The sequence below is a fragment of the Schistocerca nitens genome, chromosome 10 (assembly GCF_023898315.1).
Source record: "Schistocerca nitens isolate TAMUIC-IGC-003100 chromosome 10, iqSchNite1.1, whole genome shotgun sequence".
In the NCBI taxonomy this organism is placed as follows: Eukaryota; Metazoa; Arthropoda; class Insecta; order Orthoptera; family Acrididae; genus Schistocerca; species Schistocerca nitens.
In genome coordinates this window covers 87070356-87082778 of record NC_064623.1, presented here as the reverse complement: position 1 = coordinate 87082778, position 12423 = coordinate 87070356, and the positions used below count along the sequence as shown (strand labels likewise).

Here is a 12423-nt window from a genome sequence, read left to right as displayed (position 1 = left end):
GATTGATCCTTAAAAGTCGGCACCATTCGAAGCACTTTGTGTCGACTGATACCTGATTCACAGTTCTGCCACTCTCAGCGACTCGAAAACTGTGGGACTGTAACTGCCTCACGAATTATTATTGTGTTGTCTCAGTGACTCGACGAGTAACTGATTAATACCAGTAACTGTACAGTGAAGAGCCAAAGAAACTGGTACACCTGCCTAATACCGTGTGGGGCCCCCGCGAGCACGCAGAAGTGCCGCAGCCCACCGTGGCATGGACTCGACTAATCTCTGAAGTAGTGCTGGAGGGAGTTGAAACCATGGATCCAGCAGGGCTGTCCATAAATCCCTTAAGAGTACGAGGGGTTGGACATCCATTCTGGACAGCACGTTGCAAGGCATCCCAGATATACTCAATAATGTTCATGTCTGGGGAGGTGTTTAAACTCAGAAGAGTGTTCCTAGAGCAACTATGTAGCAATTCTCGCATTGTCCTGCCGGAATTGCCCAAGTCCGTCGCAACGCACAATAGACACGGATGGATGCAGGTGATCAGACAGGATGCTTACATACGTGTCACCTGTCAGAGTCGTATCTAGACGTATCAGGGTCCCATATCACTCCACCTGGACACGCCCCACACCATTACAGAGCCTCCACCAGCTTCCTGATATTCGCGGTACACCCGTGAAATGGTCGTACGGAAAAATGCCCATTTCATCGCTACCTCGGAAATGCTGTGTCCCATCACTCGTGCGCCGACTATAACACTACGTTCAAACTCACTTAAATCATGATAAGCTGCAATTGTAGCAATAGTAATCGATCTAAGAACTGCGCCAGACACCTGTTGTCTTATATAGGCGTTGCCCACTGCAGTGCCTTATTCTCCCTGTTTACGTATATCTACATTTGAATAACCATGCGTACCCAAGTTTTTTTTTTTTTTTTTTTTTTTTTTTTTTTTTTTTTTTGGCGCTTCAGTGTACTTACATTGAGTAATGCGTTTAACTATGACACACGGTTACAAATGTTTGCTAAAAGCTCAAAGCTCTGAATGTCATTTCTCTCCACTCATTGCATTGTACAACAGCATAATTTTATTTCATATTCCTTGCAAATATGTACCACATTTGAAGACGGCCCTCTCTATAAGGCGCATTCACGCATCTACACTCCTGGAAATTGAAATAAGAACACCGTGAATTCATTGTCCCAGGAAGGGGAAACTTTATTGACACATTACTGGGGTCAGATACATCACATGATCACACTGACAGAACCACAGGTACATAGACACAGGCAACAGAGCATGCACAATGTCGGCACTAGTACAGTGTATATCCACCTTTCGCAGCAATGCAGGCTGCTATTCTCCCATGGAGACGATCGTAGAGATGCTGGATGTAGTCCTGTGGAACGGCTTGCCATGCCGTTTCCACCTGGCGCCTCAGTTGGACCAGCGTTCGTGCTGGACGTGCAGACCGCGTGAGACGACGCTTCATCCAGTCCCAAACATGCTCAATGGGGGACAGATCCGGAGATCGTGCTGGCCAGGGTAGTTGACTTACACCTTCTAGAGCACGTTGGGTGGCACGGGATACATGCGGACGTGCATTGTCCTGTTGGAACAGCAAGTTCCCTTGCCGGTCTAGGAATGGTAGAACGATGGGTTCGATGACGGTTTGGATGTACCGTGCACTATTCAGTGTCCCCTCGACGATCACCAGTGGTGTACGGCCAGTGTAGGAGATCGCTCCCCACACCATGATGCCGGGTGTTGGCCCGGTGTGCCTCGGTCGTATGCAGTCCTGATTGTGGCGCTCACCTGCACGGCGCCAAACACGCATACGACCATCATTGGCACCAAGGCAGAAGCGACTCTCATCGCTGAAGACGACACGTCTCCATTCGTCCCTCCATTCACGCCTGTCGCGACACCACTGGAGGCGGGCTGCACGATGTTGGGGCGTGAGCGGAAGACGGCCTAACGGTGTGCGGGACCGTAGCCCAGCTTCATGGAGACGGTTGCGAATGGTCCTCGCCGATACCCCAGGAGCAACAGTGTCCCTAATTTGCTGGGAAGTGGCGGTGCGGTCCCCTACGGCACTGCGTAGGATCCTACGGTCTTGGCGTGCATCCGTGCGTCGCTGCGGTCCGGTCCCAGGTCGACGGGCACGTGCACCTTCCGCCGACCACTGGCGACAACATCGATGTACTGTGGAGACCTCACGCCCCACGTGTTGAGCAATTCGGCGGTACGTCCACCCGGCCTCCCGCATGCCCACTATACGCCCTCGCTCAAAGTCCGTCAACTGCACATACGGTTCACGTCCACGCTGTCGCGGCATGCTACCAGTGTTAAAGACTGCGATGGAGCTCCGTATGCCACGGCAAACTGGCTGACACTGACGGCGGCGGTGCACAAATGCTGCGCAGCTAGCGCCATTCGACGGCCAACACCGCGGTTCCTGGTGTGTCCGCTGTGCCGTGCGTGTGATCATTGCTTGTACAGCCCTCTCGCAGTGTCCGGAGCAAGTATGGTGGGTCTGACACACCGGTGTCAATGTGTTCTTTTTTCCATTTCCAGGAGTGTATGTTCCTTTCATTTGAAATTTTAACTGTAGCAGCCAATAGGCGCGAGGCACACACGCCTGTCATTGTCAGTGCTGGAAGGCAAATAATACAACATTCTCCCTGGCACATTACCTAACGCAGGTCTGGCCATTTCAGATTTCATGTGTGCAGGGGCGGACCAAGGCTCGGACTGTCTGGGCTTCGTTCCTCCTCGTAAGTTCTGGGAACAGCGCCATTAGTGATGCAGTGTGGCATTTCTCGGTCCGCATAACTCACTTCAGTTCGGCAGAATCGTGATTTCAGCGCTGTTTACCCTTTGCTATTTGTTCGTGCTATTAAGTACGTTCACAGATCCCACAGCTGTTTGCACCGAAAGACTCAGTCTAGCGACCTATCGTCATACGCATTTAAAAATGAGAGAGATGAGAAATCCCTATACATATTATGCACTGGAATAAGCAGCTTTAGGAAAGGTAAACGCACCAGAGAGGCAATTCTGACGTTGCAGTTGATAATGGAAGCAAGACTAAAAATAGAACGATTTGTCGACGCGGAAAAAACGTTCGACGATGTAAAATGCTGCAAGATGTTGAAAATTATCAGAAAAATAGGGGTAAACTATAGGGAGAGACGGGTAATATACCGGGTGAAACTTCCTGGCAGATTAAAACTGTGTGCCGGACCGAGACTCGAACTCGGGAATTGCCTTTCGCGGGCAAGTGGTAGAGCACTTGCCCGCGAAAGGCAAAGGTCCCGAGTTCGAGTCTCGGCCCGGCACACAGTTTTGATCTGCCAGGAAGTTTCATATCAGCGCACACTCCACTGCAGAGTGAAAATCTCATTCTGGAAACATCCCCAGGCTGTGGCTAAGCCATGTCTCCGCAATATCCTTTCTTTCAGGAGTGCTAGTTCTGCAAGGTTCGCAGGAGAGCTTCTGTAACGTTTGGAAGGTAGGAGACGAGGTACTGGCAGAAGTAAAGCTGTGAGGACGGGGCGTGAGTCGTGCTTGGGTAGCTCAGTTGGTAGAGCACTTGCCCGCGAAAGGCAAAGGTCCCGAGTTCGAGTCTCTGTCCGGCACACAGTTTTAATCTGCCAGGAAGTTTCATATCAGCGCACACTCCGCTGCAGAGTGAAAATCTCATTCTGGAAATATACTGGGTGATCAAAAAGTCAGTATAAATTTGAAAACTGAATAAATCACGGAATAATGTAGATAGAGAGGTACAAATTGACACACATTCTTTGAATGACATGGGGTTTTATTAGAACCAACAAAATACAAACGTTCAAAAAATGTCCGACAGATGGCGCTTCATCTGATCAGAATAGCAATAAGTAGCATAACAAAGTAAGACAAAGCAAAGATGATGTTCTTTACAGGAAAAGCTCAATATGTCCACCATCATTCCTCAACAATAGCTGTAGTCGAGGAATAATGTTGTGAACAGCACTGTAAAGGATGTCGGAAATTATGGTGAGGCATTGGCGTCGGATGTTGTCTTTCAGCATCCCCAGAGATGTCGGTCGATCGCGATAACTTGCGACTTCAGGTAACTCCAAAGCCAATAATCGCACGGACTGAGGTCTGGGGACCTGGGAGGCCAAGCATAACGAAAGTGGCGGCTGAGCACACGATCATCACCAAACGACACGCGCAAGAGATCTTTCACGCGTCTAGCAATATGGGGTGTCTTTTTTTTTTTTTTGTTCTAATAAAGCCCCATGTCATTCCAAGAGTGTGTGTCAATTTTTACCTCTCTATATACATTATTCCGTGTTTTATTAAGTTTTCAATTTATATTGACTTTTTGATCACCTGGTACAATGTGTGAAGAGCCAAGAGGGAATAATAACAGTGGACGACTAGAAACGAACTGCTCGGATTAAAAAGGGTATAAGACAGGTATGTAGCCTTTCGCCTCTACTGTTCAACCTGTACATCGAACAAGCAATGTTGGAAATAAAAGAAAGGTTCAGGAGTGAAATTAAAATTCAAGTTGAAAGGATATCAATGATACGATTCACTGATGGCATTGCTGTCCTGAGTGAAAGTCAAGAAGAATTACATGATCTGCTGAACGGACTGAAGAGTCTAACCGGTACAGAATATGTAACAATTATGAAAAGGAAAGTTGCTACTCACCATATAGCGGAGACGCTGCATTGCAGACACGCACAACAAAAAGACTCTCACAATAAAGCTTTCATGTGTTAAGGCCTTCGTCAACAATAGACGACAGACATACATTCACACACACACACACACACACACACACACACACACACACAAACGCAACTCGCACACACAACTGCAGTCTCAGGCAACTGAAACCACACTGCCTGGATTTTTCATTGTTTGACAGTACAGAACATGGACTGGGAGTAAATCGACGACAACGAAAGTAATGAGAAGTAGCAGAAATGAGAACAGCGAGAAACTTAACATCAGGATTGATGGTCACGAAGCAGATGAAGTTAAGGAATTCTGCTACCTAGGCAGCAAATAACCAATGATGGACGGAGCAAGGAGGACATCAAAAGCAGGCTAACAATGGCAAACAGGGCATTCCTCGACAAGAGAAGTCTACTAGTATCAAATATAAGCCTCGATTTGAGGAAAAAATTTCTGAGTGCGTTTGGAGCACAGTACTGTCTGGTAGTGAAACATGGACTGTGGAAAAACCAGAACAGAAGAGAATCGAAGCATTCGAGATGTTGTGCTACAGACGAATATTGAAAATAATGTGAACTGATAAGGTGCGAATGAGGAGATTCTGCTCCGAATCTGAAAGGAGAGGAGTGTATGGAAAACACTGGCAAGGAGAAGGATGATAGGACAGCTGTTAAGACATGAGGGAATGACGTCCATGGTACTAGAGGGAACTGTAGAGGGGAAAAACTGTAAAAGGAAGACAGAGATTGGAATAACACCCAGCAAGTAATCGAGGACGTAGGTTGCAAGCTCTACTCTGAGATGAAGAGATTGGCGCAAGAGAGAAACTCGTGGTGGACCGCATCAAACCAGCCAGAAGACTGATGACTCAAAAAAAAAAAAAAAAAAAAATTAAAAAAATTTAGTAAAGGAGGACCTCACCTTAATCACGAAAAACTTCCCTGTAGCGTACCATCGTGTCCTCCGAACTTCACTGTTGGCGCTACATCTGATGGCAGGCATTTGACAAACCCAAACACTTCAGTCGTACTCCCGCAGGGTATAGCGTGACTCATAGTCCACATCACTCGCTTCCAATCATCCACTGTCCAAGGACGTCGCTGAACTTTAATTCAGAAATGTTCGGCTTATTAGCAGGTGCTCCATCATTGTGTCCCGTTCTTTTTAATTCCCCACGCACATTCATTGTACCAGCTGGGCTGCTGGTAGCATTTCGGAACACTCGAGCCATTTCTGCCACTGATCACATGCGATTTTTTACAGCCACCGTCCGCAATGCTCGACGATTCCTGCCCGTCAGTGCAAGAGAATAGCCTGCTCTTGCTTTACCTGTGGTTGTTTCTTCGCTTTTTCACCTCACAGTCACATCACGACGGTCGACTCGGGCAGCTTTAGAAGGGTTGAAATGTCCCTGATAGATTTTTTACTCAGGCGACATCCAATGATAAACCCATGTTCGCAGTTACTGAACCCTTCTCATGGACCCATTCAGCTGTTACTCCGTCTCTAGTGGCAACACAATGTAGAGGACAATAAGTGTAGAGGAAGACAGACATTGGAATATGTGGTGTACGTACTGTAAGACCTTCGGTACACACACCATCAGATTATTTGACTTGTCACTCTAATGAAGTAGGAGAGTGTCAGCAATATGTCTCGTGGTCTTATCGTGGCGTGTTTATCTTCTGCCGTTAGGTCAGACGATAGAAATGCCACTTGCACGCTTAGAGTAGCAGATTGATGGTGACCAACTTTAAACAGAACTTGATTAATGTTCACACATATTTATTAAAATGATAACAAGCATAAAATTACTTAACTTGATTCTGGATGCTATTTACAATTGACAGTCTGAAGTTCCTTTGGTTTTGGTACGTTAATCTTATTCTCACATCTCTGATACTTGACAGTCTATACATTTATCTTCATGGCTGTGTACAGGAATATGGTAATCTTATTAGGCGCAGGCTGAAACTTGACTCTAGACTGGTACAGACTAATGCAGACTGATGCAGACTAATGCAGACTGACTGGTCGGAGGTCTGTACACTCGTTATAATACCTTGCGCGTTCATGTATCACTGCGCGAGTGTGTTCCGCGAGGAGAAAAGGTTCTACGTTAGCAGCAATCTCATTGGCTGTGTTACATATTAATACGCGGATCGGCGGAAGCAGAATTTGGTCCGTCTCTAAGGCAGCGCCATCTCGTAGTGCGGAGACGGACGAGTGCTGCGCCTGCGCTGTTGTGCTTAGCGGGGCGCGCTCTAGTGGTAAAGTTGTGTACGCACTGACTAAGCGGAACTATGTACACAACAGAATACATCCAGCAATTAATGGACGACGTAGGTTGCAAGTGCTACTCGGAGATGTAGAGGTTGGCACAAGAGAGAAATTCGTGATGTGCCACATCAAACCAGAGACTGATGACTCAAACAACAGAAAAAAAGAGACGGGTGCTCCAAATTTGCTACTTTTTTTAATCTTATGGGTAGGGCCCCCCGTCTGGCAGACCGTTCGCCAGGTGCCGGTCTTTCAATTTGACGCCACTTCGGCGACCAGCAGTCGACGAGGATGATGATGAGGACAAGACAACACCCAGCCCCTGTGCGGAGAAAATTCCCTGACCCAGCCGGGAATCGAACCCGGGCCCAGAGGACTGACAATCCGTGACGCTGACCATTCAGCTACCGTGGGCAGACAAGTGTGCTATAAAACGACTTTACAATACCACGTACAAAGAATTTAAAGATTTAGTTGGCGACGAAAGAGTAAAGACACACCGATCGACAGATGGGATTCATTGGTATGTATATCAAAAGCAGTTTGTGCTAAATTTACATGCACGGAGCACATGAAGAAATTGGTGGTACGAATAGCAAAATTTCTGAAGTTCATTCAGGGTGTCAGATGCGACAGTTTTCAGTGAAACTGAACAAAGAAGATGGAAAGTTCATATATTACTGCAAAGTACGTTGGTTAAGTAAAGGGGCATGCCTGGTACGATTTTTCGATTTAAAGTTCAAAAGGAAAAAGGAGTGCATCTGGAATGGATTTCTGACCTCGGATTTTAAGTGGACGTGACTGCACGCTGGCCATATTAAGACACTGCAAGGTGTTCTACACTGCTTTCGTCAGGTAGTTTCCATGTCTTCATAAAGAGTTTGTAAAATTGCTACAGTATTTCGAGCGACATGTGTGTTTGAAAGAGCGTTTTTGCATTATGAAACTGAATAAGTCCGATTATGTGGCAACCTGAGTACGAAAATCTGTGAACTTCTCTGCTTCTGTCTGAATAATGACACTTTTTATCAGATAAAAATTATGTGCATATCTTCATTGCATCAAAAATAATTCACCATGGAGGGTAGCCACGCAGTCTAGGGCACCTTGTCACGGTCTGCACGGCTCCCAGTGTCGAAGGTTGGAGTCCTCCCTCAGGCATAGGTGTGTGTGTTGTCCACAGAGTAAGTTAGTTTAAGTTGGATTAAATAGTGTGTAAGCTTAGGGAACGATGACCTAAGCAGTTTGGCCCCATAAGATTTTACCACAAATTCAAAATTCAAAAATACACTCCTGGAAATGGAAAAAAGAACACATTGACACAGGTGTGTCAGACCCACCATACTTGCTCCGGACACTGCGAGAGGGCTGTACAAGCAATGATCACACGCACGGCACAGCGGACACACCAGGAACCGCGGTGTTGGCCGTCGAATGGCGCTAGCTGCGCAGCATTTGTGCACCGCCGCCGTCAGTGTCAGCCAGTTTGTCGTGGCATACGGAGCTCCATCGCAGTCTTTAACACTGGTAGCATGCCGCGACAGCGTGGACGTGAACCGTATGTGCAGTTGACGGACTTTGAGCGAGGGCGTATAGTGGGCATGCGGGAGGCCGGGTGGACGTACCGCCGAATTGCTCAACACGTGGGGCGTGAGGTCTCCACAGTACATCGATGTTGTCGCCAGTGGTCGGCGGAAGGTGCACGTGCCCGCCGACCTGGGACCGGACCGCAGCGACGCACGGATGCACGCCAAGACCGTAGGATCCTACGCAGTGCCGTAGGGGACCGCACCGCCACTTCCCAGCAAATTAGGGACACTGTTGCTCCTGGGGTATCGGCGAGGACCATTCGCAACCGTCTCCATGAAGCTGGGCTACGGTCCCGCACACCGTTGGGCCGCCTTCCGCTCACGCCCCAACATCGTGCAGCCCGCCTCCAGTGGTGTCGCGACAGGCGTGAATGGAGGGACGAATGGAGACGTGTCGTCTTCAGCGATGAGAGTCGCTTCTGCCTTGGTGCCAATGTGGTCGTATGCGTGTTTGGCGCCGTGCAGGTGAGCGCCACAATCAGGACTGCATACGACCGAGGCACACAGGGCCAACACCCGGCATCATGGTGTGGGGAGCGATCTCCTACACTGGCCGTACACTACTGGTGATCGTCGAGGGGACACTGAATAGTGCACGGTACATCCAAACCGTCATCGAACCCATCGTTCTACCATTCCTAGACCGGCAAGGGAACTTGCTGTTCCAACAGGACAATGCACGTCCGCATGTATCCCGTGCCACCCAACGTGCTCTAGAAGGTGTAAGTCAACTACCCTGGCCAGCAAGATCTCCGGATCTGTCCCCCATTGAGCATGTTTGGGACTGGATGAAACGTCGTCTCACGCGGTCTGCACGTCCGGCACGAACGCTGGTCCAACTGAGGCGCCAGGTGGAAATGGCATGGCAAGCCGTTCCACAGGACTACATCCAGCATCTCTACGATCGTCTCCATGGGAGAATAGCAGCCTGCATTGCTGCGAAAGGTGGATATACACTGTACTAGTGCCGACATTGTGCATGCTCTGTTGCCTGTGTCTATGCGCCTGTGGTTCTGTCAGTGTGATCATGTGATGTATCTGACCCCAGGAATGTGTCAATAAAGTTTCCCCTTCCTGGGACAATGAAGTCACGGTGTTCTTATTTCAATTTCCAGGAGTGTAGTTCAACAATACTGAAAAATTGTTTTCTTTTCATCTATAGTGTTGAGAGATGTGAAATATAAGACAGAGCCTATGCAGTGTTGCTGCACTGCCGTTTAAATGTGACGCGTTCGCAGTTTTCCCCTCTTGCACCCCCTCGCACTCAGACAGAGTAGCGTGGTGGTGGGGGAAACGTGCAGCGAGGCTCAGCGGCCTGCCACTCGTGCCCGGGACAGCCGAAATCTCGTCGGCCCCTGCCTTCAACTAATTGCTTCTGTGTTCACTTGCTTCATTACATTGTGCTGTGTGGTACACGATGTGATGAAAAGTATCCGGACACATGGCTGAAAAGTTCGTGGCGCCCTTCATCAGTAATGCTGTAACTCAGTGAGGTGTTGGCCCACCCTTAGCCTTGATGACAGCTTCTACTCTCGCAAACATACGTTCAATCAGGTGCTGGAAGGTTTCTTGGGGAATGGTAGCCCATTCTTCATGGAGTGCTGCACTGAGGAGAGGTGTCGATATCGGTCGGTGAGGCGTGCCACGAAGTCGGCGTTCCAAAACATCCCAAAGGTGTCCTATAGGATTGAGGTCACGACTCTGTGCAGGCAAGTCCATTACAGGGATGCTATTGTCATGTAATCACTCCGCATTACGAAAAGGTGCTCGATCGTCTTGAAAGATGCAATCGCCATGCCCGAATTGCTCTTCAGCAATGGGAAGCAAGAAGGGGCTTAAAACATCAGTGTAGGCCTGTGCTGTGATAGTGCCACGCAAAACAGCATGGGGCGCAACCCCCTCCATGAAAAACAAAAAAAATGTTCAAATGTGTGATAAATCTTATGGGACTTAACTGCTAAAGGTCATCACTCGAGACACACCACTTAACCGAAATTATCCTAAGGACAAACACACACACACCCATGCCCGAGGGAGGACTCGAACCTCCGCCGCGACCAGCCGCATGAAAAACACAACCATAACATAAGACCACTGCCTCCGAATTTTACTGTTGGCAATACATACGCTGGGAGATGAAGTTCACCGGGCATTAGCCATACCGAGACCACATCCTGCCATCGGATTGCCACATTGTTTACCGTGATTCGTCACTCCACACAACGTTTTTCCACTGTTCAATCGTCCAATGTTTACGCTCCTTACACCGAGCGAGACGTCCTTTCGCATTTACTGGCATGAAGTGTGGCTTATGAGCAGTCGCTCGACCGCGAAATCCAAGTTTCCTCGCCTCCCACGTAACTATCATAATTCTTGCAGTGGATCCTGATGCAGTTTTGGATTCCTGTGTCATGATCTGTCTAGATGTCTGCCTATTACACATTACGACCCTCTTCAACTGCCGGCGGTCTCTGTCAGTCAACAGACGAAGTCGGCCTGTACGCTTTTGTGCTGTTCGTGCCCCTTCACGTTTCCACTTCACTATCACATCGTAAACAGTGGACCTAGGGATGTTTAAGAGTGTGGAAATCTCGCGTACAGACGTATGACACAAGTGACTCCCAATCGCCTGACCACGTTCGAAGTCCATGAGTTCTGCGGGGCATCCAATTCTGCTCTCTCACGTATGTTTTTGGGGGTGTCCGAATGCTTTTGATCACATAGTGTTCCAGGATCTCACCACAGGCAGTGGCTGCAGCGAGATTGAGACCGGCTTTGCTTGTCACCAGGTTCCAGCGTGTCGATCCGCGTGTCCCCGGTGGGCCTGGTCTTCAAGGACGACCCCCCGGCGGCGTCGACCGGCGGCCGGCAGGAGCGGCTGGTGTCGCAGCCCCTCGGGGTACCGGCGCCGGTCTTCGTGAGCTCCGGGAAGCTGCTGGTGGCCGGCGACGCCTCGGCCAGCAAGGACTCCTCCGAGGACTGGTGGCGCCGCCAGAAGAGCGTGCTCAAGGTGGGCGCCGACGGCATCCCCGTGGTGCACGGCGTGCGCGTGCCCGACGACGAGTACGACCGCTTCCAGACGTGGCGCAACGCGCGCGTCGTCGACAACGTGCTCGTGCCCAACGTCTGGGACGCCGCCAACCCTGCAAGGTAGGGCAGCCGACACCCCATCCCACCCCGTCACCATCCCCATACTCCAGTAACGTCGCATCTCACCCATGCAAGACCCAGTCTCATCCAAAATTTTACCTCAAGTGTCAAACCTCCCCAAACATTCAAACTACACTATCTGCCCAATAGTATCTGGACACATTTCTTTTTAGTCTTCAGCCTTCTGAAAGGTTTTGATGCAGCGCGCCACGAATCCTCTCCTGCGCCCAATTTTTCATCTCATAGTCTCAACTGCAGCCTACGTTCTCGATTATTTGCTGGACATATTCCAATCTCTGTCTTCGTCTACCAGTTTTTACCCTCTACAGGTCCCTCTAATACCATAGAAATCATTCCCTGATGTCTTATCAGATTTCCTATCATTTTGTCCCTTCTTGTCATTTTTCTCGATATGCTCCTTTCCTCGTCCATTTTGCCTCCTCATTCTTCACCTTATCAGTCTTCCTAACAGTCTTCTGTAGCACTGCATCTTAGAGGCTTCGATTCTCTGCTGTTTCGATTTCCACACAGTCTGTGTCTCACTACCATAGAATGCTGTGCTCTAAACTTACATTCTCAGAAATTTCGTCCTCAAATTGAGACCTACATTTCATATTAGCAGACTTCTCTTGCTCAGGAATTCCTTTTTGCAAGTGCTACACTGCTTTT

At 48.8% G+C, this 12423-nt stretch overlaps 1 protein-coding gene across 1 annotated transcript in view; it reads left to right on the top strand.

Moving 5' to 3' along the window:
• The window catches only part of LOC126209900 (uncharacterized), a 148121-nt gene that overhangs the window by 35128 nt on the left and 100570 nt on the right, over positions 1-12423 (top strand). Inside the window, exons 3-4 of the mRNA XM_049939022.1 lie at positions 9720-9723; positions 11394-11754. Coding sequence (XP_049794979.1) covers positions 9720-9723; positions 11394-11754 — 365 coding nt within the window. The remainder of the gene's footprint in view (positions 1-9719; positions 9724-11393; positions 11755-12423) is intronic.